Raw genomic sequence first — 25,595 nt, forward strand, 5'->3', positions numbered from 1 at the left:
AGTGGGCCTGCTAGACCACGGGCGTGGAAATTCAGGCCCACAAGGGCCAGCAGGCTCACAGGGCAGCGTGCCATAGTTAGGCCCTGAAGCCTGCTTTACAAGGGAGTTCAAAGTAGCAGCCGGGGCTGGGTTTATAAACCAGTGCGGCTGCCCTTCGCCCGGCGAGGTGGGACTAAACTTTCTACACCGCGGGTGGCAGCGCACCCCCTTTAGTACCGGTTGGTAGCCCAACCCGGTACTAAAGGTGGGTCTTTAGTACCGGTTGGAGCCACCAACCGGTACTAAAGGCCTGCTCTTCCCGCCTCTTGGCCTGGCCAAAATAGGCCTTTACTACCGGTTGGTGGATCAAACCGGTACTAATGGCCACCGCTATATAAGCACCACTTACGAATATTTTCAGTTCGTTTCAGTTTGTTCTTCACCCCCGTCGTCGCCCCTGTTGCGCCCCAGCCCGTCCCTGTCGCCGTCGTCGTCGCCGCCCCCGTCGCCGCCCCAGCCGGCCCCCGTCGTCGCGCGACCCGCCGCGCCGTCGTCGCCGTCTCGCGCCGTCGCCCCCGACCCAACGCCCGTCTTCGCCGTCCCCGTCGGCCCCGCCCCGCCGCCCCGTACGTGTCGCCGTCTCGCGCCGTCGACCCCGGCCCGCCGCCCGTCGCACCGTCCCAGCCGCCTGTACGCTGCCGCCCCGCTCATACACACACACACACATACACACGCATACACACAGACATACACACACATACACACACAGAGACACACACACACACACACATTTTTTTACTTATTTTCTGTTTTCTGTTGTTTAGAGTAATGCATGTCAAATTTTCTGTTGAATTAATATAACTAGTTTATTTTTAGTAAATGCTTAGTTGAACTAGTTGAATTAATATAACTAGTTTATTTTTAGTAAGAAAATTTAGGTATATGAGATTTGATGATCTAATTAAAATATTACTATATATAGCTACTTTATATATTTTAGTAAGAAAATTAATATAACTAGTTCATTTTTGGTAAATTCTTAGTTGAATTTGTTGAATTAATTCAACTAGTTTATTTTTAGTAAGAAAATTTAGGTATATGAGATTTGATGATCTAATTAAATATTACTATATATAGCTACTTTATATATATATATATTTTAGTAAGAAAATTAATAGAACTAGTTTATTTTTAGTAAATTCTTAGTTGAGTAATAGAACTAGTTTATTTTTAGTAAGAATATTTAGATATCTGTGATTTGATGATCTAATTAAAATATTACTATATAGAACTAGCTACTTTATTTTAGTAAGAAAATTAATAGAACAAGTTTATTTTTATTAAATATTAATGCTTAGTTGAATTAGTTGAATTAATAGAACTAGTTGAACTAATAGAAGTAGTTGAATTAATAGAACTAGTAAGTGTTTAATGTTTCACCTATATGAACATAGGAAATGTCGTCTGACGACGAAAAAGATTTTATTAAGTACGAATTCTGTGAAGACCAGCGCGACCTGTGCGACAGAAATTTCCTTGTTGATGATAAACGCTTCAGCATCAAGCTGGATGAGACCTTCGAAGTGGATACAGTAAGTCACAACGACAAGTCTTTTTTCGTAATTAAGTATGACTTATATATGCTTCATTTGCTTCAACTTATAATTTTAAATTTTCACTATTCTACTAGCGCATCCCCTGCCATGCAAGAATTTTTGTCTTGGATAAGATAGGTTTCAGTGCTATGGAAACTATGGAGGTAAAGAGAGTTTACCTGAAGACCGAGCATGGTTATACTTTCAACGTCAAATTATACAATGCAGACACGTACACCTATTTTGAATGCAAAACTTGGCAAGCACTATGCAAGGCTTATGCATTTGAGCCTGATATGGTTATCACCTTTGATATTCGTCCGGAAGATGATATTGAAGGTAATAGAGACATCTGGGTCGATGTGCAAACGCCTCCAGTTCTACCATTACGTGAGTTTCTCAACCATATTTATGTCTTTGATATTGTTTATCCAAAAATAGTTGACAACTAATTTCTATTGACAGCTTATTTCCATTCAAGCAAACATGTCCGGCGCTTGGTAGACAGGACCTACTACTGTCCCGGAGCTGAACTAAACTGCGAGGAGATAAGTCATTATGTTTCATGGCTTGAGGATCTTGATGCTGTTAAGAGAAATCATTTTCCTGAATTTGAAAATCTTAGTACTCAAAACGTGCGACCAATAGTGATCGTATTGAACTACGGTCACATGTATTTAGGAAAGATGGTAAGATTTTTACTATTAGTCCTCAGTGCATCTTTTGCATACATTATTTTTCAAGCTAAACTTTCATTGCTAAGTATATTAATTACTATACGATGTTCTTCAACAGGGACTTCCGATGACAGTTGTGCCTCAGTGGATCGAGACTAAAGGTCGCATGTCAATTGTTAGCTTACGACCAAGATATCCTACAGTGCACATGAGTGCATTCAGGATTTCTGAAAGCGATGAATGCTTAATAGTGAAAGATTGGAGCAAAATTGTTAACGATCGCAGAGAAGTACTAGGGGGCAGCAATCAGAAGCGCAGCCCACGATTAGGAGACAGGTTCATCTGCATGCTCCAATATGATGAATCAGGAGAGCTATACATGTTCTATGCTATTTTAGCTGAGAGAGAGCAGCAGGAGTGATTTAGCTAGTTATCATGCTCTTAGTACTTGTTGTCCTCTCATGCGTGTCCGTGTTCTTCGTCCTGAACTTAATCTCAAAGAGTGATTTACTTTTGTGGTGTTATGAACGCTTATAATATCATGACCATGTTGAACTCGATGATATCTTTGCTAGCTAGTATATACTGTTGTTGGTGATGATATGATGCAAGAGTTTTTATATTAATATGATGATGATGATGATGAGTTATTATATCATTTATGAAAGAAACCGCATATTAGTTTCAACTGGATGGATCCTAGCTAAGTGATCAAGTATATGCCATATCCATATTACTTAGATCAAGTAATATGGATATGGCATATACTTGATCACTTAGCTAGGATCCACATGCATCCAGTCGAAACTAATCTGCGGTACTTTCACCTAATGATTTAACAACTCATTATAATGTAAAACAATCACTAAATTAAATTGAAAACACAAAACTAAAGGAAAAATAAAAATTAAAACCAAAACACACCCAAACATTTAGTACCGGTTGGTGTTACCAACCGGTACTAATGTCCTACATGCACCCGGGCCTGGCTCGTGCCACGTGGTGGCACGTTAGTGCCGGTTCGTGCCGAACCGGTACTAAAGGGGGGGCCTTTAGTCTCCACTCTTTGGTGCCAGTTGCAGAACCGGCACTAAAGGCCCTTACGAACCGGCGCTAAAGCCCGGTTCTGCACTAGTGCGAGGGCAACCGGCCCCGGAAAGCTTGCCACAAGAAGATTTTAATCTTAGGGGGAATACGGGCCTTCCAAATTTTGGAAAAACGATTGGTAGGCGTACCACCAACGAGCTTAGAATAAAGAGACTTAACAGAAAAACGTCCAGAGGCAGAAAGCGGCCAAAGCACCGAATCCCTGACCATCGAGGGTGTAGGGAAGAGGGCAGTAAGACGTTGCCAATCTTCAAACTCTACGGGCGACAGAGAGGGACGAAAGGCCAGGTTCCACCCCTGGGACGCAAGCTTCGCAATATAAATATTAGGATCAGAGCAGTAAGAGAAAAGGGTAGGGAAGGTCACCGAGAGGGGTGAATCTCCACACCACCAGTCAAGCCAAAACCTAATCGAGGATCCGTCCCCAACAACAAACTTAACGAAAGATTGAAAAACAAGTCTAACTTTGACCAGAGACTTCCAGAACTGAGAGCCACCACACGGCAAAGCAAACACCAGGCTTGAAGATGGAAAATATTTAGCCTTAAGGATCGACAACCAAAGGGGTTGATCTTCAGCACTCATAATCTTCCACCACCATTTAATCATCAAGCATTGATTCATGGTGGAAGTATTAAGAATCCCTAACCCCCCAAGGTTTTTGGGCCTACACATCAATTTCCGTTTGACGAATCGATATTTGCGACGATTGTCCGCTGCATTCCAGTAGAATGCCCCACGGTGCTTATCAAAACCAGCATGAATCCCAGCTGACAAGAGATAGAAGCCCATAAGGAACATGGGGAGGGAGGAGAGGCAAGCATTAATTAGAGCCACTTTACCCGCATTCGTATTATATCTACCCCGCCAGGGAAGGACCCTGTTCCCCACCTTTGTGACTACCGAGGCAAAATCTTTGGCATGAAGCACATCCGGGGAAATAGGCAAACCCAAGTACTTGAACGGATAGGAGCCCAGCTTACAGTTAAGAAGGTGGGCCACTCGCGCGGCATCTGACTCATCCACACCAGTCACAACCACTTCGCTCTTGGCGAAGTTAATCTTAAGCCCCGACATCGCCTCGAAGCATAATAAGATAAATTTGAGGTGGGCAAGGCAGGCCTCATTCAACTCGACCATAATAATAGTGTCGCCCGCGTATTGGAGATGGGTCAGACCATGGGGAAAAAGATTAGAACAAACCGGAGTAATGTGCCCACAAGTGGCGGCCCTGGAAAGCAGGCGAGATAAAGCATCCGCAACAAAATTAAATAAAATGGGACAGGCAGGATCGCCTTGCCGCAGGCCCCTATCATTGGCAAAGAATTTGCTAACCTGACCATTAACATTGATGGCAGTGTGGCCTCCCGCGACCAACTGCATAATTCTATGGACAAGGGGCCCTTCAAACCCTTTGGCCAATAAAACTCTACGTAAAAAAGGCCAACTCACCGAGTCATATGCCTTATCAAAGTCTAATTTTAGAATCACCGCTTTTGACTTGTGAATCTTAAGGTCATGAACGATTTCATGCAAGGAGAGAACCCCGTCCAGAATGAAACGACCCTTAATGAAAACCGACTGAAAAGGGCTAATGGTACGGTGGGCAATGGGGGAGAGGCGAGTGGCTAACCCTTTAGCCGGAAACTTGGCGAAGTTATTAATAAGGGCAATCGACCTAAATTGCGAGATCAAGTCCGCGCCCTTGACTTTAGGAATAAGGGTAATGACAGCATAATTAAGGTGAGAGATATCCACCGAACCCAACCAGAACCCTTGGATAATATTACAAATGAGAGGCCGCAACTGCGGCCAGAACTTTTTAAAGAAGGGGATAGAAAAACCATCTGGGCCGGAAGCAGCATTCGGGTTAGCCGAGCCAATCACCTGCCAGATCTCTTCGTCAGATAAGGGGACCATCAGGCCCAAAATTTCGCCCGGAGAGATCCTAGACCCCTCATCCCAGAAGTCAGAGCAGAGGCCAAAGCCAGGGTCCGGCTTAGAGCCGAGTAGATTGGAATAGAAGCTAACAATGTGATTCATGATGAGGGACTGGTCCGAAATTCTAACGCCGTCAATTACCAGAGTATCAATGAAGCATCTGTGGCGTCTGCCATTCGCGCTCGCAAAGAAATATGACGTCATAGCATCACCCTTCAAGGTCCAGTTGAGGGCACCTCGCTGGCGCCAGTAAATTTCTGACTGATGGTGAAGCACCATCAAAGCGTCTTCCAGGGAGTAGCGAGTGGCCCACTGAGAGGCGGAGAGCCCAGATGTGTCAGCAGATTGGTCCAAATCTCGGATTTGAGATTCAAGGGACTCTTTGTCTCTACGCAGCTCGGCCGCCCTATTCCGAGACCACCCCCTCAAGAATTTACGAAGCTCATAAGACAACTTGTGCCAATCATCCATGGGACCAAAGGAGCGATGAGGAGAAGCTAGGAGATTAGTAATCTTAGAAACCATAATGTCACAAAAACCCTCAACAACAAGCCAAGACGCGTCAAACTGGAAACGGGAGGGAGAGACAAGTGAAAGGATACCGGCATCCAGGATCAGGGGAACATGACCAGAGCCCACCGCAGGCCTGGCCTTCAGAAGCGCGCGGGAAAACAGCGAATCCCATTGATCAGAAACAAAAACCCTATCCAGCACCGACCGGACAGGCGAGGATTGATGGTTAGACCAGGTGAATCGCGCCCCCACCCTAGGGAGCTCACGAAGCGCGCAATTACTAATGAAATCATTAAAAGCATTGGCAAGAGGCCAAGAGAAATTATGATTGCTCTTGTCGGCCGGAGAGCGTAACAAATTGAAATCACCCCCAATTAAAAGAGGAATATTACATGCTTCAATCTTAATCGAAAGTTCATCCATAAAAAGAGGACCAAGCGTGTGATCCGCAGGGCCGTATACCACCATAAATTCCCAGAAAGTGTTCAGCTGACGATGATGAACCACACAACTAGCCCAAAAGATGCCATGATCAAAAGCAATGAAATCAAAAACGTCCCGCTTGGACCCGATCAAGATACCCCCAGAATGGCCCGAAGCAGGGAGAGAGTGCCAGTCAAACCTATCCATCCCAGCTATCGCAGAGAGATCAGAAGGGGAAAAGGATTCCTTAAACGTTTCGACCAACCCTAAGATGTCAATATGTTCACCACAAACCAAATCATGGATCTGGTCACGGCGCCCCCTAGCACCGAAACCACGAATATTCCAGAATAAAGCTCTCATTTAAAGGAAAGGTTTTTAATACAAAGACTCGATCTGCACGGAGCCACACAAGGCTTAGATCGCTTGGGACGCCCAACCTTAACAAGGGCCGGGGGGCAGACGACTGGCCACAACCATTTGTCGCCTCCAACCCCCCGGCCTGGCAGCCAGCACCCTTCGCGGCCTCCACGGCCTTAGCAATAGCAGCCTGGGCTGCCTCGTTGGCCCTAATGACAGAGAGAAGGTGAGAGGGAGAGCCCATCCCCGGTATAGCAGCCACCCCAATATCAGACATGATATGCAACAAATGATCATCTGATAGAGCAGGTAAAACAAGGCGAACAGGAGAGACAGGAAGAGATGGTTGGGCAGACGAACCTGTAGGAGGGAGATCCCTGGCCGCGGCATGCCGTTCCGCCCGCACCGCCACCGAAACGCCAGAATCGCGCACGCGCCGGCCCTTCCGCGCCATGGACGCCGGAGAATGGAGCATAGGGGAGCACCAGACCGGCAACGCCGGCCCGGGGCCAGACCCCAAGGCGGAGCCCAGATCCTTGTCCAGACGACGGGCCAGACCCGCCGCCGAAAGCTTGGAAGTAGAGGAGGCTCGACTCTTAGCCGGACCGAAGACTTCTTCTTCTTCTTAGTTGAGGGCTCGGTGGAGCGCATGGGGGAAGCGGGAAGATCCTCGACCCTAGAGAAGGACGGAGACTGCGGGCGAGTAGGCACATTGGAGCAAACACCAGAGAAGGGGGTCCCCTTACCACCAGCAACGTCACGGGAGGCCAAGTCCTCCTTCTGAGGATTAGGAGCAGGGGCATTATCCTTGAGCAGCTCGCGTTCATCCGGATCCAACTTATCCCATTCAGATTGCGTGAAACGCGGATCAGTACCTCCACTTGGGTTATGCCCCCCAGCCGAACCATCCCCCTGCATGTCATCATGATCCGAGGGCTTGGAAGGAGGAGGCGGAGGTGGAGCACGGGGTTCAGCACCCTCCACCCGAACCCGAAGTCGCACACCTTCAGGAGAAGGGAGGACATCAACAGAACCATGAACACAGACGGGGTCGATGCACCAAACATTGAGACGAACCGGGCCAACCTTGCCCAAAGATTCCGAATCCACTTCCACGAGCTTGCCAGTGAGCTTACCAAACGCCATCATGAACTCCACAGATCGAAGCCCAACTGGCACGTTGTCAATTAGCACCCAAATCTTGCTGAGAGGGCCCACCGCCTTGGCACCACAAGTAGCCGCTTTGACAGATACCACAAGCTGGTTCAGGGGGAGGGTAAAACTGGTGCACGAGGAGATCATCCTTAGACAGTCCTTGGAGGGGAAAACCACTGCAAATTCATACTCTGAAAGCTGGCGCACCTGCCAGTCCCAGCCACCATCGTCCCATATTTTCAAACCATTCAGGAGGGTCTGCGGAGAAATCAACTGGGCACACACCGTGATGATGGCCGCGTTAGAAAGGGACGGTGCAGCCATCACCACAGGACATCAGCATCCAGAGCGAAGAATGAGCATCCGGGAAGACCCAAGCCAAACTGTATGAAGGAGGGGCTCTTGGTACGGTTATGGCAATCCACAGTAAGATGACCATCGGAGCGATAAATGAGGCAGAAGGGTGGGTTAGTGCATCTAGATTGGAAGTGGTTCGGGCGGTGGCAAGCAAAACAAGTCAGGGTCGGAGAAGGGCCCGAGGGAGCAGGGTGCTGTCGAGGAGGGGGAGGCGGCGGCGGCGGCAGGATGCCATCGCCACGGATCGCAGAAGGGGCACCCGAAGCAGAGGGAGGAGGACGCCGGTCCCCAGCCTGCGAAGAGGAAGAGCCAGGCCCGAAGCGCGGGCCCGAGCGAGAGGCAGCGCCCGCCACAAACGAGCGAGGGGAAGGCCGAGGCGGAGGGACCGGGCCCCTGGCCGGAGCAGGACGCGGCGCCGACGAGGAGGAGCCACCGCCAGCCGAAGCAGCAGTGGCCTCCCACGGATCCAGCCCCGACCCCGACGCACCACCAGATCCAGGGAGCGCCGTCCCAGATCTGGCCACGAAGCGCTCGGGCCCCTCCTCCCAATCCTCCTGCTCGCCCGGCAGCACGCGCACCGCCCGCTCAGATTCGAGCTTCGATTGCAGCTCCGCCTCATAGGCCAGATCAACACCAACGCCCGGCGAAGCTTCACGGGCCCGCTTGCTACTCGAAAGGGCCTCGGAGGAGGAGCCCCTAGACTTGTCCATGGCGATCACTTCAGCGAAGGAGAGGAGGAGAGGGGGTGGGGAGGAAGCGGATCTAGAAAAATGGCGGATAGGGCGATGCGCCCTGCGGATATCGGCGGCGGAGGCAAGAAACCCTAGGAAGGGGGGAGAGGAACCGCGACGCACCCATAAATAGCCACAACAGGCCAGGCCAGAGAGGGCCGAATGGGTCGAAACAGGACCGCAGGCCCGGGAAGGGGACTGACGCGGAGCAGTGGCCACAACCAGCTGCCGCGGGCCCACAGACGGGAGGGGGGAAGACTCGAGGGACGACAGAACCGGGGGCCCGGGCGGCCCAGCCCGAGGCGAACCAGGCGCCGCCAGGCCCACGTGCCCAACAAGGCCCACCACGACCGCAGGGCAAACCGGATCTAGGGTTTGGCCACCAACCGCCCCCGCACCAGCCGGCGCGACCACCGCCACCGTCGTCGTCCCTGGCCGGAGTGGAGGAGGGCGAACCGGACCAGCGACCGGAGACGCCACATCACCCAAATCCAACATCACAGCGGACGGGGAAGGACCGAGGAGACCACGTTCAGGGGAAGGAGCCGGGCCCCGAGCCGCACGCCGCCGGCGCCGACCAACGCACCACCACCCCGACGACCCAGAGGGAAACGACACCGGCCGGCCCCGGCCACCCGGAGCAAACTTCCGGGCGCGGCCCGCAGCAGGCACGGACGGCACCACCACCGTCGGAGCGCACACCTCAAAATCATCATCCGACTCCACCGAGTCGCCCAGCGCCCAAAAACGCGACCCGGGGAAGGACGCCGCCGTAGAAGAGCAAGGAGAGCCAACCCGACTCGCAGAAACCGGGGGGGGGGGGGGGGGGGGGAGGGAGGGGAAGGCGGGGGAGCCATGGGCAGCGGCGAGGGCTGGGGAGGAGGAGGGGAGCGGGGAGCGGGGGGGCGAAGGGAGAGAAGGGAGAGAAGGGTTTCATATAATAAAGTAATAAAAACAATTTGCTAGCTCTGACTTGAACCACACAAATTACAGAAATGAAGCTTAGCAGTAGATCAGTGAATCCACCACCTGGCTATATAACATGAAGAAAATTAGATACCACTAACAGATACTACCTCCGGATTTGAAAGAAAAGCATGAGATCTTGAGAGAAGATTAAGGAGGGAAACCGCAAGTTATTTCTTTCCATGTTTACCCCTGAGCGCAGATTTTAAGAAGGAAAAAGTGGGCCTCCGCTTTACACCCCTCCGTTTCTCACGCACGGATTACGTGACACATGAGCAGGACGAAGACAAAGGGGCGGAGTTTGTATGGGAGGGGATTTAACGCAAGCCGGTTTTTCAGGATGGGGAATGGGATAAGCAGGGTTAGTTTTGCCCATCCAGTGCTAATAACCTTTCCGATACCCTTCTTTCGCAAAACAGTTGGTGTTTTTTCCACACCTTCCTTTCAAATAAGGAGGGAGTACTACCTTACAGATCATAATTATAACATAAAACGCTACCATGCAAGCATAAGAAAAGAACTCCGCATAGCTTCATCGCAACATGTTGAAGATGTCATCAAGCATCCAAAGAGAAGTGTCATGGGACTACTTAAAATTGTTAACTCAATATGGAAGTTTATAAACAGTACGTATTTTCATCAACCAATTATCGAAAACAAACTTTCTTTTGTTATACACAGGTTGTAAAGCAAGCTATTACCTGCAGTATAGACACTTTCGAATGGTTGATAGAAAGAGATTCTGGTTTCCATGAGCTTCTTGAGCTGCAACGACTCAAGCTGGAACATGAAGAGACTGCCTTCTGTCCACATGAGAGCCACATTATTCTCCTCAGCAAATCCTACTATCATTGGAGACCCTCTCTCCTTTGAATCCAGCGGAAATAGCTTGTCCATTTCAATAGTTCTTCCCAACACCCACGAAGCGAAACAGTCACAAAATGACCTTCGTCTTCCACAATTGAACACTGAACTTTGATACAAATAGGAAACCAAGCCCTCCATCATCTGCCCGCATAACCGAGAAGTGGATATCGCTGTCATACAAGTCCACCGGTGCAGGTATCACGGTTAGGCAGTCCCTATCCAAATCAAATTGGAGGATGTTGTACGAGCTATCCCGAAGCCACCAGTAAAGGGAATCCCCAACCAGCACAGCAGGTATGCTGCAATAAATCATGGTCGGACATTCAAACGGTGGCAAGTCTTCTGCTTGCAATTGGAAGCGGGATTCGGATGCCGGTGGAAGCGGTGTTGAGATTATATCACTCCATGTGTTGGTCTCCGACAAGTAAGCGCTGGCGATGGCTCTTGTATGGTCTTGTTTCTCGGTGGTGCTTACCAAGGCCACCAGGAAGTGGTGGTCGTCTACGGCATAGCGAAGCACCGCCCCGCCGATCGGGCTGTCCGAGTCGCACTCGAATCCCGGGGGCACGGCAATCCAGTGCTTGTCGCAGGTGACGGGGTCCCACACCAGCAACTGGTTCGTGGGTCTGTTCAAGATTAGCACCAGGCCATGGCGGCTTCCAAGGGACCAGAACCAGTCGTCGTCGCCGCGCTGCAGGGAGAAGCGCCCGGGCGGGAAACGATCCGGGGCCTCGAGGGTAGGCACGAAGGAGCGGCAGCCGTACATGTCGAAGAAACCGAGCAGCGGAGGGTTGGGGCGGTGGTGGCGGCGGAAGCGGCGGGAGAAGCCGGGGTCGGAGGCGATGCGGCGCCAGCGATTGGAGACGAGCGAGGCGCGAGGGAGGGAGGACGGCTGCGGGGGGAGGCGGAGGAGGATCTCGGAGAGCAGGTTTTCGTCCTCCAGCGGCGGTGCCGCCGTCGGCGAAGGGAAGCGGCGGCTCATCTCGCCCTACTCACTGTTTTTTTTTCCTAGATCTGCCCTACTTGCTCACTGATGCGATGTGGGGTGTGATGGAGTGGATCCGATGCACTGAAATGAAGTGCGCCCCGTGAAAGTGCATCTTTTTTTCTTTTCTTTTGATTGAAGAAATTCCAGCCCCTCAAAAAAAGAAGATTGAGGAAATTGCAAAGGAAACCCGGTGTATAGAAAAAGCTAATGTAAAACTCATACTGTGAAATTCTACTAATAAATAATGTACTGACTTGTGAAGTACCAATAGGAATTTTTTTTGTGGATCCATAATAATAGCAAATAGTTGGTCCAATTTTTGTCCACATATTTGTTCTTTGTATAGCCCAAAATTAGACATATATATTAGTATACAACCATATATGTCAATAGTTGACATATTTATGTAGATGCAGATTTGGTTTTAGATTTATTTTCCTTTTGAGAGTTTGAAGTTGATTTTATGTTTTTTTAGTAAGTTTGTGGAGCGTAGTACCTATTTTGCATTTGTTTTCGATGCACACACAACCCCTAAAAATGCGGAAGGTTAATAACAAGCACGAGTTTTAATAGTGAAAACCAATAAGGGTCGATGGGAAGCATGCTTAGAGATGAGTGTGGGCAATTCACAACGGCTTCAAACATTAAGCTCAACTTTATGATGATTGTAGACTTGGCTTTACTGTGTAGTTTCTAACTCACTTAAAAGATGTAATCGACTAATAGTTTAGTTGTTTGTATGGCGATGGTCCAAACTATTTTATAGGGGAGACCATCCTTGTGAAGGTGATATTCAAACACTGCCCTCGGGAGGCAAACATATGAGCTCATACTTTAGGGGAAGACCATCGTAGCTAACTTTATTAAAATCAAACCACAGCTACATCGTTTGTAACAAACTTAACGATAAACCCTGGGGGTGAATCAAACCAAACCAAGGCTGGTTTTTCACGACCCCTGCTAGCTAGCACATATGCTACTACATTAGATTCCCTTTTACAAAACACAACACAAGCCTTTCTTAAATCTCGACGACAGTCTTCTAGAATAGGGGCTGCAACCATAGAGTATCCTTCGTCTTGATTAAGAGCATGAATTGCTAGCCCCGTACGTATGTACTGGTGCTAGGACATCCTCACCTTATTAATGTAAGAAAAAAGGCTCATGTTTATGTAAAAAAACAGAACTCTATCTATGGCATTTTTGTGGGCCACTGAAGCCTCTGGAATAATAAGATTGTATAAATGCCTCCTAATTCAGTTTTGAATGATGATTTTGCTGACATAGCACGTACATGAGGTGGTCCATGGGCCAAAGGGGTCCTCCAAAACTTGTTTGGAGAAAAACAAGCAAGCTATAGTTTTATTTATGTGTTAACTAGTCATCAAGTCAACAACTTACGTGCCACAAGAGGAGAAAAGATGCTCCAAAACATGGGTACTTACCTGTTTTGTTACTCTTTTAACTAGCCATAAAACAGATTCAGAGTAGAGCATCCCTAACATAATTGTCAAGAGAAGTATATATGCTTTTTCCCTATGGCCTTGTCCGGTTGACAGAGAATTGAAGGGGCTTGACAGGGATTGAGGGGGAATAAATCCTCTACGAGTGAAAATCCCCTCAAATGCTCTCCAATCACTTTGGGGAGGGGTGCAACCGAATAAGGCCTAAACAACATTAGGGGGTGGGTGATCATCCTCTGCCCAACAGCCCATCAGACGTGTGGGAGTGCGCCACAGGCGACCCTTGTTTCCTTGGTTTCTTTGGCACCGTCACAAGTGGTGTTTTTAGTTTATCAGTCCCCAAAAATCTTTAATGATGTTTTGTTTGGGTTTTTGTTTTCCTCCGGGTCACTTTTTTTTTGCGGGGCTCTAATGTGGCCATGGCGCGCCGCGGGGAATCATCTGCCTCTAGAGTTAAGGGTAAAGGAAAGGTTGAGGACCTCATGAAGGAACTCACCCTACAGGAGGAGGATCTAGACGAGGTGATTTTTGAGGAAAAGGATGCACCGACGGATTAGGATCTCCAGTGGATGATTTTGGTCTGTGTTCATATGGACAAGGGATTTAGCACCTTGGTTCTTCCGCAATATGCGATCTGCTTGGGATCTAGCCAGAAAGGTCAACATCAAAATCCAGAGGGTCACCCAGGGTGGTCCTTGGCTCTTTAGGGGGAATCCAGTGATCATCTCACCGTATGATGGATATACCAAGCCGGCAACCATTGAGCTCTTCACTTTTGAGATCTGGGCGCATATCATTGATCTCCCAATTGCGTATCATGGGATGGTTAAGGCTTTGGCCTCCAAGATTGGTGAGTTCATCGACTCAGAGCCGTCTTCCTTTGATTTTGAAGGAATTTTTTATAGGGTCAGAGTGAGGCTTGATGTGCGGAATCATCTGAAGAAAAGCAACGTCCCTGATCCATGGTGGAGAGAGGGAAATCTTCGCGGTGAAGTATGAACGTTTACCGGACTGGTGCCAAGTCTGTGGGATGATGGGTCATGAATTCAAAGAGCATGGTGACGGGGTGCATCCTCCATCTGCGTTAATCTATAAAAGTCTGCAAGCTCTGGCGACCACTTCCTGGGGGACCCGGTGTCGCAACAATAGCCAGAAGGCCAAGAAACATAATACGCATGAAGGTGGGGCTGCTATTGAGAAAGGCCCTGATCATCATGAAGTTGTAGCTCGCCAGCAAGATGACACTGATATGGAGGCAGTCGACTCCAACCGCAAACGTACTTCTGATGAGGTGGTAGGGAGGCCCAATCCTGTAGCCACCACGGGTATGGAGCTCGTCCTAGTTCCAAAGGCGGGAGGTAGTGTCGTTCCACCTAGCCCCCACCGAAACAAGACCCCAAGAGGTCTAGGACTACAATGCAGAATGAGAAAACATCAATGGTGGACTGAAGAAGACCCTAGCAGGGGGCAAAAACAATGATGCAAGACCGGCGGCCCCTTCGGCGGAGAACTGCCGGGCACAATGAATTTGTTGTGTTGGAATTCTCGCGGGATTGGCAATGCCCCGACAATTCAAGAGCTTCGTGAACTCGCACAAAAGTTTGCCCTAGAGTACTTTGCCTCATCGAAACCCAAATTAGTGGTGACGGAGCTGAAAATTTAAAGAGTACTCTAGGTTTTGATAATTCTTTTGCTGTTGATTCCTCCGGTAGGAGCGGAGGTCTGGCTATGTTTTGGAATAATGATATAAAGATTGAGAATTTGGGTTACTTAAGGTATCATATAGATGTGAAAGTTAGTGATTTAGGTGGTGAACCATGGAGGCTCTCTTGTTTCTATGGGGAGGCGCAAACCCACCTTCGTCACAATACATGGAATACTATGAAAAATCTCTCGACTCTCCACACCATGCCATGGGTGTGTATGGGGGATTTCAATGAAGTTCTAAGGCATGATGAACATGTTGGTATCGGCAATAGGAGTCAAGCACAAATTCAAGGCTTTAGTGACGTCGTGGATGTGTGTGGTTTGGTCGATCTTGGATATAAAGGAACAAGGTGGACATTTGAAAAGAGGGTTGCTGGAGGCTCCTTCACTCGTGTTCGGCTAGACAGAGCTCTTGGCTTGGTCGAGTGGTGTAGCCAATTTCCGTCGGCTACGGTGGAACACCTAACAGCAGCTACTTTGGACCACTTGCCTATCTTGATACAGCTAGCTCAACCACCGAGAGGGAGGAGGAAAGATAAGCAATTTCGGTATGAAGTAATGCGGGAGACACACCCTGACTTGAAATCCACCGTCCAGCTTGCATGGGAGGCGAACGGCCACAATCCAACGGCCAGGGGAGTGCGAGCCAAACTTGATGCACTTGCAAGCAATCTTGGCCATTGGTCCAAGTCGACCTCTGGAAGTGTCAGAGGGGAGATCCGTAGTTTAAAGAAGGAGCTCGAGCGCCTGCGAAGCGACGTAGCGCGAACAGGCCCTTCCCATGTGGAGATAAAAATCAATGATCGTCTAATTGAGCTCTATTTACGCGAGGACCTGATGTGGAGGCAGCGTTCCCACGTCGAATGTCTAGTTGTAGGTGACCAGAACTCCCACTTCTTTCACATAAAAGCGTCCATGCGACGGAGGCAAAACCTGATCAAGGCTCTCCAACGTCCAGATGGGCAGCTCACTAATGATTTGACTGAGATGCAACAGATGGCTTTAGAGTTTTATAATTAAAAACTTGTATACATCAGAGGGTGTCTAGGGGGTAGCGGAGGTTCTTGATCACGTCCCAGTTAGAGTCACCCCCGCTATGAACATCATTCTAATGGTCCCGTATGATGCAAGAGAAGTCAAGACGATGCTTTTCCAAATGTTTCCAACAAAAGCTCCGGGACCTGACGGATTCCCTGCACATTTCTTTCAGAGGCATTGGGGCATCTGCAAAGAAGCAGTCACAAAATTTGTGTTAGGCATTGTGAAGGGAGAAGAGAGCCCTGCTTGCCTAAATGATACTTTGTTGGTGCTTATCCCAAAGGTAACCAACCCCACGTTATTGTCTTAGTTTCGTCCTATAAGTTTGTGTACCGTGTTTTACAAGATTGCCTCGAAGGTGCTTTCAAACCGCCTCAAGCAGATTCTCCCAGATATCATTTCCGAGGAACAGTCGGTGTTTGTACCTGGAAGGCTTATAACTGACAATATAATCTCTACTTATTAATGTTTGCATTTCATGAAGAGGAACAAGGCAAAAGAGCAATAGTTTTTATGCACTGAAACTTGACATGATGAAGGCTTATGACCGAGTGGAGTGGTCTTATCTAAGATGAATAATGGAGAAGTTGGGTTTTGCAGTACCTTGGGTTTTTGTGGTTATGAACATGGTGAGCTCAGTTTCTTTTTTAGTGGTGTTCAATGGTAATAAATCAGAAGTATTCAAGCCAAGGCGCGGTATTCGATAGGAAGATCCTATCTCTCCGTATCTTTTCTTGTTAGCAGCGGAGGGCCTTTTGTGCCTATTAAAGTCTCAGAACCAGTCATCCCAGCTCAGCAGCATCAAGGCAGCACCGGCAGCACTGGCGGTGAACCATCTTTTATTCGTAGATGATAGCCTGTTGTTTTTCAGGGCAAGTATTAATGGAGCTGGAGAGGTATGAAACCTATTGGATGCATATTGTGCCAAAGAGTTAATAGAGTGAAGTCATCAATATTTTCAGCAGGGGATGTCCTAAGGTAGTTCGTAATGCTGTCAAAGGCTTCCTTTATGTTCCTAATGAATCTTTAAGTGACAGGTACTTGAGAATGCCGACAGATGTTGGGCACTCGAAGAAGGGTACATTTAAATACTTGAGCGACAGAGTATGAGACAAGGTGAAAGGATGGGTGAGCAAATGCCTCTCTGCTGGAGGAAAAGGTGTTCTCATTAAATCTATGTCATGTTTTAAGCTCCCGAGGGGATTATGTGATCATATCAAATACATCATACCAAAGTTTTGGTGGGGATGCAAACAGGGGGAGCGCAAACCGGCTTGGGTCTCATGGGACGTTATGACAAGACCCAAAAATCTGGGAGGGCTCGGTTTCAAGGACCTTGAGATTTTTAACCTCGCGCTATTAGTGAGACAAGCATGGAGAATTATGCAAGAGCCAGATACTCTGAGTGCAAGAATTCTAAAGGCATCATATTTCACATAGGGGGTGGGACATTCTTGAGGCGGAGCTCAGAATCAGACCATCCCAGATATGGAGATCGATAATTGAAGGGCGGGACTTGCTCAAGCAAGGAATCATCCGCCGAATAGGCAATGGCCATTCAACAGATATATGGGCGGATAACTGGATTCTGAAGGAGACTACAGCAAGACCTATTACCTCACTAGTAGCAGATCCACCGAGGATGGTTTATGAACTCCTGTCTCCGGCAACTGCATCGTGGGACGAGGCGCTAGTAAGGTGTGTTTTTCTGCCGATTGACGCGAACGCAATTCTGAAAATACCTATATGCAACAGTAACACAGATGATTTCTGGGCGGGGTACCCAGATAAGAAGGGTAGGTTTGTGGTTGCAGGGTAGAGGTGGATCATCCAATGTGTAGACCAGCGTGATAAGAAGGGAAGCTTAGTGAAGACCAGCGTGTAGTCGGGGGTCAATGGCTTAACTAGCGACACGCGGAAGACGGGGTGGATGAAATTGTTATACGACAGTTTGAGCTTGTATGACAGTGTGCCGATGTGTCGTTCGACGGAGTACGGACCAAAGAACTTGAACGCGTGCTTGGGGTAGGGGCGGCTTGACACGGAGGATTAAGTGCTGAGCCATGATCTTCTAAGGAAATCAAACAGGCCGTTACGCAAAAACACTGCAAAGATTTAACACACACATACAGTTTTTACACTGCCATACGCAAAAACACTGCAAAGATTTAACAGGGCTCCTGATAATGGTGAAAGATAAAAAGCCTGGAAGGTGATATGCTTGCTTCAGCATTAGTAAGTGCAGAGCCAACTCCCTGAAGAACATCAAAGGGAGCCGACCTCCTGAAGATCGTAAACTGGTTGAGCAAAGGTTAGGCCCACAGGAAAGAACTCATCGTTTCAATTTCACAGAGATTTGCACTCCAATGCACGCACAGAAATACTTAGAAAACAAATTGCAATTAGGATACAGTGCGACTTGTATGCAGTTCTGAAGGTTGTTGTCTGTTTACTACTACACTGTTTACCTAAAGAGATGCGGATGGAAAACTCAGTGGGGGTAAATACTTCCAAGCAACCTACAACCTTTTGGATGTAACTCCACTGAAATAATTCATGGCATAATAGATTGCAGAGGGCTTTCTGGTAACAAAATTGGGGTTCGGCCACCTTGGTGATGATAAAAAAGAAGTTAATCTAATACGATAGCACCATGGGACATAACATCAGCAGGGATATAGAAACCTGAAAACTCAACCTGACACAACACTAGACTGACAGTTGAGCTTGCCTGATCGTGCTTGCTCCAGACGCATCAAGCAAATGACCCGCAAGTGACCGACATGGCCAATACTAACTATTAATCCAAGCAAGTCACTGTGTCCTCATACAGAACATAGATAATACGCACGTAAGTTTGCAAACGAAGCGATTAGCTCCTACTAGTCATACAACTTCACACCTGACCAGTACAGAGGGCCAAATTCTGGGTGTAGCACACGCCCATGAACAGCATACAAAACGGAAGAACCTACGGCACACAATCAATTTCTGCATCTTGGCCACCGGAATGTAACCCTAGATACCTGCGGAGCAACCAATTTCATCAGTCAAAGTTAAAGTTGTGTATCTCAATACATTCATAGAAAAAAGTTGAAGTTATGTATCTCAACTTATGTACGACTCAAACAGTAAACACTAACTTCACTTGGGATCGTTCAAATTGCGCCAAATGCTACGAAACTGAACCGTCTCAGCGGTCAGCATCAGCGAACAAAACCAACAATATAAACAGAGAACCGCTACAGGAGAACAGTTCATTTTTGCCACCACACCTTCAACTCTTATTATTAGCATATATTCTCAAGTTTTTGGCTACATCTGTTATTCTGTTCTCAATAAAGGCAAATAGAATAAATAAACTGTGGCTCAAATAACTCCAGGGAAATACTGGTCATCCCAGCTTATCGGATCATTTGAAATATTCCTTTTTATCATGGGCACGTAAGGGGCTCATGGGGTAACAAACCCAAACAGTCAGGTTGTAGCTTATAGACATACTTTTCAGAAATGTATGTGCTAGCAAGTCGCTCACAAATCAAATTTAATTGAACTCATGTAGTAGAAGCCTCAACTAAGGGATCGTGCACCGTCTTATTAATAGAAACATTTCATTCGGCCCAAAATAGATGCATTACTCTTTCTTCACAACAACAAAAGGAATACTTCGACCACTAGTTTTACTGATAACATTAAAATGTTAGTAAAAGTATACAATTTGTGACAAAAGCAGTGTTTACGGTGAATCTAGTCATGCCATTTCGACCATATATTCATAAGAAAAGTCTTGAACATCTAAAGTGACAAAAAGTGCAGAATATAGACTACCGGCAAAGCATTGATACATATAGTTTGGACCAGACAAATCATGTTAGGGGATAATGGCAGTTGGCAGATTACATATGCAAATTAGATAGACACTGAGAGATATGCTGAGAATAATATTTAAGCAAACTGCCTTACACTAGAATAGTCATCCATAAAACTGCAATAAATTGAGCAAAAAGATAAATAGAAATAAAAAAATTAATGAAAGCATACTCTTCGAGTATTATGACAAACAACATTAAGAAAAGATAAGCAAAACTACACCAATTATAAAATTTATAGAATATTCAAGGAACAGTATAAAATGAAGAATGTTGTAGAAATGAAGAACATGTACACTCAGACCATTAGCTGGTCAGAAGAGTAAGTTATCCAGAACTATAAGCTCATTCCACGCCATATCAGAAAACAATAAAAACATAATCATACTAAGAAATCCAAGCAGATTAGTGAAATGAACAAATAAAAAAAAATCGTACGTAAAAATGGACTTGGTACTCTCAGAAGGACTCTTCTAAAAATGGTAAATGAGTAAATATTCTTAAATTCCAGAAGTTCATCATTACGAACTTAATATTAGCACAATTACAGAGATAATAAATACTGAATGATAGAAATAGAACTAGCTTTAACTTTAACATGTACCTATTGAGTTCACGATATTTCTCACGTAGTCATCTTCAACTTCCCACTGTTGAGAAAAAACTGCCTTCTCAAACTACTACTGTATTATATAATTTTTGCATATATGAATAGGCATATGACAACAAGATTTATTTCAATGCTACACAAAGAATTTGCTAATTTTGATCTTTATTGTTTTATTGTATGGATATTCACATAATAAACTGATGAAGCCAGTTTGCTAGCTCTAACTTGATTACAGATATGGAACTCAGAATAGACCAATTGCAGCCCAACGCCTGGCTGCAGAACACATATAAAATAATACACCGCTAAAGGATTTTTTTTCCTATACATCATAATCATTAAACACCACCACACAAGAATCAGAATAGAAACGGTACAGAAAAAATTCGCTATATGTTGAAGAGGGCATCAAGCAGCAAAAGAAACAATTGATATGATGCTACTTAAAATTGCTAACTTAAAACAAAAGGATGTGAATCATATATGCCATCAACCAACTATAAAAAACTAACTTGGTTTTATTACAACCAATATATATGTGTAAGGCATGCTTTACCTGCAGCGTAGACACTTTCTAATGGATGATAATAAAAAAGGGGGTAGGCTCCGGGAAGTTTATTGAACTGCAATGACTCAAGATGGACCGTAAAGAGGATGTGATGTGTCCACACGAACACCACATTATTTTCCCCCATGGGCCCTTGAATCATTATTTCATTCTCCTCTGAATTCAGAGAAAGTAACTTGTCCAGTTCAATGGTTCTTCCAAGCCCCCATGAAGCAACACCATCACAGTCAGTTTTCCTCTTCCATAACTCGATGCTGAAGTCTGTCTGGAGGAGTAAACCAAGGCCACCACCCTCTGCGCGCATAATCGAGAATAGGTAATGGCCCTCTTCAAGGATATGCACTGGCAACCATATGACAGCTAGGCTTTGCTTCTCCAAATCAAACTCAAGAATTCCGGTAAAATTCCCACCAAGCCTCCAGTAAAGGGAATCCCCAATCAGCACAGCAGGCTTGTAAGTAGAAACGAAGGTGCCAGCATTACTCATTGGAACGCCAGATGGAAGCTGCGTTGAGACGAGTTCACCCCATGCGCCAGTCTCTGACGAGTAAACGCAGGCAAGGGCTCGTCTGTGTTGCTTGTCATCGTTGTCTGCCACTGTCAACACCACTTGGAAGTGCCGGGCATCATCAGCACGAAGCACCGCCCCATTGATCGTTGTCTTCTTCGCATGTATCGCAACCACCGGGGGGATGTCAAGGCGGTGCTGGTCGCCGGTGACGGGGTCCCACACCAGGATCTGGTTCTTAGGTTTGTTGGAGACGAGTATGAGGCCATGGCGGCATCCAAGGGACTTGAACCGGTCGCCGTCCCCGCGCTGCAAGGAGAAACGGCCGGGGGAGACACGATCCGGGGCGTCGAGGGAAGGTAGGAAGGGCAGACCTTCATTTCTGACGAAAAAACCGAGGAGGGGAGGGTTGCGGCGGTGGTGGATGCGGAAGCGGCGGGAGAATCCTGGGTCGGAGAGGAGGAGGCGCCAGCGCCTGCAGACGGCGGAGGCGCGGGGGAGGGAGGAGGGCTGCGGGGGCAGGCGGAGGAGGATCTCGCGGAGCAGGTCGTCGTCGTTCAGTGGCCCGACCGCCGTCGAGCAGGGGTGGCGGCGGCGGCGGCTAGACCTAGGCATCTCGCCCTCCTCACACTGCTCGTGCGGGATGTGGTGGGTGGAGTCGAAGCAGCAGCAGCAGCAGCAGCCCAAAGTGAATCGCTGAAGTGGATCAGCCCAGTTACAGCGAAGAAATTCTCTTGTTAGTTTTTTTTTTTCAGTGCATAATAATTCTCAAAAAAAAAGTTACGGCTTGTAGTGTTCCTAAAAAAATAGAGTTACGGATTGTTGTGCATGATATGTACGATAATTCTTGAGTAGACATGGTGCTACGCGAGGCTGGAATCCACACCCTCTATTTCTTTGGAATTTGTGCCGTATCTCACGCATATAGAATTTAGTGGGACGAATTGATCTTGTATATGCATTGTATCTATCAGTCAATAAGTGTGCATGCCCCACAGCTAAACGAGGTTGAAGTTAGTGTTTCATTGAAGCAGTCCTGCAACATACCTGACCAACTCATTTACTAGGATTAATGCACCATACTATCCTCTTGTCTTACTACGTGCTGCCCCATTACATATTTACGAGTGCACCACCCTCTATGGCTGCAACAGAAATGTGTATTAAGTAAGCTAATTAGTGTGAACTTTTAACTATGCTAAATCAGCTTAGGTCTATCTCCATATTAAGTTATGCATGTGCATACACATGAGTAAGGTTCCTAAATTGCAGTAAAAAAATTTAAATTTTAGAAATCCAAGATTTTAATTTTTTTAAATATGTCCACTACATAAGATTAAACTAGTCCACCTAAAACAAATAATCGACTGCATTTTTTTCAAAATGATGATTTGATATACTTTTTGGAGTATCCCCGTGATAATCAAAGTTGTTTCCTGATGACATTACCTATCCTATATTTACACTTATCTACAAAACTACTACTCTCCATGCACATACTTATTGTCGTTTGTTCTCGTGATAGGAACAGACCTTTGCATGCAGGACTATTTTTTGTGGGGTTTTGCATGCAGGACTCTAACGTTAGGAAATGGACAGGACAGCCTTTTCTTGAAAGTGCATGAACAGGACAACCTTCGGCAGATGCAACATTAATCTATGAAGTTATTCCCTCACTGCCTCACAGACAGCTAGTACCTGGGTGTACCCCAGTAATGATATCCCTGACCTGTTCTGGAACATTAATAATTGACCTGGCCAAGGTATAAATACGCCCACATTTAACTCCCCTGGCCCAGTGAAGCGTCGTATTCTAGCCCAGTATTTATGCGTATATGGAATACCGTGCATCAGTATCCAAAAGTCGCTATATAATCTGAGGATCTTAAAGCACGAATGGCCGGCCTAGATTAAGACCTCGCGTGGCACCATGTCCCAAAAATTCGCGTCCATAATATGTACTCCCTTCGTTTCTAAATATTTGTCTTTTTAGAGATTTCAACAAATGACTACATACAGAGCAAAATGAATAAATCTACACTCTAAAATATGTCTATATACATCCGTATGTGGTAATCCATTTGAAATATCTAAAAAGACAAATATTTAGGAACGGAAGGAGTATATTTTTAAAATTGTAGTGTAATATTTGTAAAATATAAAATACTGGTGCATACAATTTTCATCGGAACAAAATTAGTTTAAACGCCAATTGAGCATTATTTCCAATAATCATTTTAGCTATGCAATATCCTGCCTCTCTATATTGTCCTTGATAAGTTTTGACTTGCTTAGATTTCCAAAATCTATCAAGAGTATCTCTGTTTTAGCGTCAACAAACAAACATCGGTGTTTGCAACAAAAAGATATGTGCTCACTTCTGCTTACTGGGATTTTCCATAGAAAAAGCTGACTCCCCCCCCCCCCCCCCCCCCCCCCCCCAAAAAAACTGACTTCGTTCACTGCAACTGTTGTGCATCTGTAGCTACTCTTTAGCTATGCCATTACGGAGTTGCCTGCCTTGTAACCCGTGTATATGTACACTCAGTATAATCAATGAATTTTTTTGTTGCTTCCGGTACTTACATGGTATCGGATATGAGTTATCTATCCTCGCTTTCGGTCCTTCTCTTCGATGGCTGAGTCTCACTCCTTCACTGGCTAGCCTGGCCACATTTCCTTGGTTGATGTGCCTGCTCTTTCCTATTATATAGACTCGTCGACCGCCGCCATCCTCGACCCACCCACCCACCCTCACTCGGTCATGACAATACTCAATTTGAGGAATCCAGTTTCATCGCCTAGAGCACACTGTATATGGTGGCATTTCACCAGTGCCACGACATAGCTCTATCCCTTATGAACCCATGCTCCTCGACATGCTTCACGGCGTCTCTTACCCAACGATGCATGATGTCGACGGTGATTGGTTCCTCAATATTTGTGCAACGGCGCGTATTTCTTAGGATCTGGGTAGTCTCTCTCATTTCTCCACTACCCCTCATCACATTGTTATTGGCAACGGCTCTCGCCTTTCTTTCACACACTTTGGTTCCTGCACATCCTCACTTCCTCTTCTCAGGTCAAACTTTCATAATGTGCATGTCTCTCATGTCTTGCCTTGATCACAATTTTAAATTTTATTGGTGCCTTCACTCGTGAGAATCTTGTTTCTATGGAATTTTGACCCCTTTGGATTTTGTATCGAGGACTACTGCACTCGATTTCCTCTGTTTCGTTGTAACAACTCTGATGATGTCTACCCCACGGCCATGCCATTGCACCCCCTGTTGCGTTTCGCGACACCCAAATGGTGGCTATGGAGTAGATCGAAGCTCTTTGTTGGGGTAACAGCTTGTCTTCTAAGGACATCTCCAATGCAGGCTCTCAAAACATTTTCATACGTCTGGACTAACCAAGTTATCTGGAAGAAGTTTGCCATCCAATATGGACCCGCATCTGCTTGCCCGAATTTCTATAAACCAAACACAAACTAGAGGGGGTTGCGGACATTCGGACCTTGGCCACGTAGGACTCACTCAAACCCCCCTCCCAGGACACTTTTCTTCCACTCTACTCCCAGCTCCCCCATGCTCTGCACCCGCACCCTCCTTGTCTGACATCGTCACTGTACCTTTCTGGCCGGCGCCCAAGCATTGCCGAACGTCCGCAACCCCCACTGATACGTCTCCGCCGTATCTACTTTTCCAAACTTTTTTGCCCTTATTTTGGACTCTAACTTGCATGATTTGAATGAAACTAACCCGGACTGATGTTTTTTCAGTAGAATTGTCATGGTGTTAATTTTTTTTTGCAGAAATAAAAGTTTTCGGAATGACCTGAAAATCAACGGAGATTATTTCTGAAAAATATAAAAATATTGGCGAAAGAATTACCAAAGGGGGCCCACACCCTGGCCAAAAGGGTGGGGGCGCGCCCACCCCACTGGGGCGCGCCTCCCGACCTTGTGGGCCCCCTGGACCACCGATCTCAACTCCAACTCCAGATATTCACGTTCAGGGAGAAAAAAATCAGAGAGAATGATTCATCGCGTTTTACGATACGGAGCCGCCGTCAAGCCTTGTTCTTCCTCGGGAGGGCAGATCTGGAGTCCGTTCGGGGCTCCGGAGAGGGGAATCCATCGCCATTGTCATCATCAACCATCCTCCATCA

At 46.8% G+C, this 25,595-nt stretch overlaps 2 protein-coding genes across 3 annotated transcripts; both read right to left on the reverse strand.

Moving 5' to 3' along the window:
- Positions 1-10,429: 10,429 nt before the first annotated feature.
- On the reverse strand, positions 10,430-12,974 carry LOC109776827 (F-box protein At5g03970-like). Its single transcript, XM_020335496.2, has one exon. It carries the CDS (start codon positions 11,651-11,653, stop codon positions 10,739-10,741), a length of 915 nt encoding a protein of 304 aa, XP_020191085.1. The 5' UTR covers positions 11,654-12,974; the 3' UTR covers positions 10,430-10,738.
- A 5,274-nt stretch (positions 12,975-18,248) lies between these two features.
- Positions 18,249-22,073, reverse strand: LOC109776826 (putative F-box/kelch-repeat protein At1g15680). Of its 2 annotated transcripts, XM_045229640.2 has the most exons (3): positions 20,903-22,073; positions 20,341-20,386; positions 18,249-18,893 (listed from the first exon to the last, which is right to left on the reverse strand). In XM_045229640.2, the coding sequence occupies exons 1-2, from the start codon at positions 22,035-22,037 to the stop codon at positions 20,376-20,378; spliced, it is 1,146 nt and encodes a 381-aa protein (XP_045085575.1). In that variant the 5' UTR covers positions 22,038-22,073; the 3' UTR covers positions 18,249-18,893; positions 20,341-20,375. The 2 variants fall into 2 exon arrangements, with proteins under 2 accessions (XP_045085575.1, XP_040249273.1); XM_040393339.3 differs by lacking the exon at positions 20,341-20,386.
- Between the last annotated feature and the right edge of the window lie 3,522 nt (positions 22,074-25,595).

The sequence above is a fragment of the Aegilops tauschii genome, chromosome 6 (genome assembly GCF_002575655.3).
Source record: "Aegilops tauschii subsp. strangulata cultivar AL8/78 chromosome 6, Aet v6.0, whole genome shotgun sequence".
In the NCBI taxonomy this organism is placed as follows: Eukaryota; Viridiplantae; Streptophyta; class Magnoliopsida; order Poales; family Poaceae; genus Aegilops; species Aegilops tauschii.

Bases quoted from the DNA above. Each gene is read 5' to 3' on its own strand.
- LOC109776827 (XM_020335496.2), bottom strand. From the start codon at position 11,653: ATGAGCCGCCGCTTCCCTTCGCCGACGGCGGCACCGCCGCTGGAGGAC.
- LOC109776826 (XM_045229640.2), bottom strand. From the start codon at position 22,037: ATGCCTAGGTCTAGCCGCCGCCGCCGCCACCCCTGCTCGACGGCGGTC.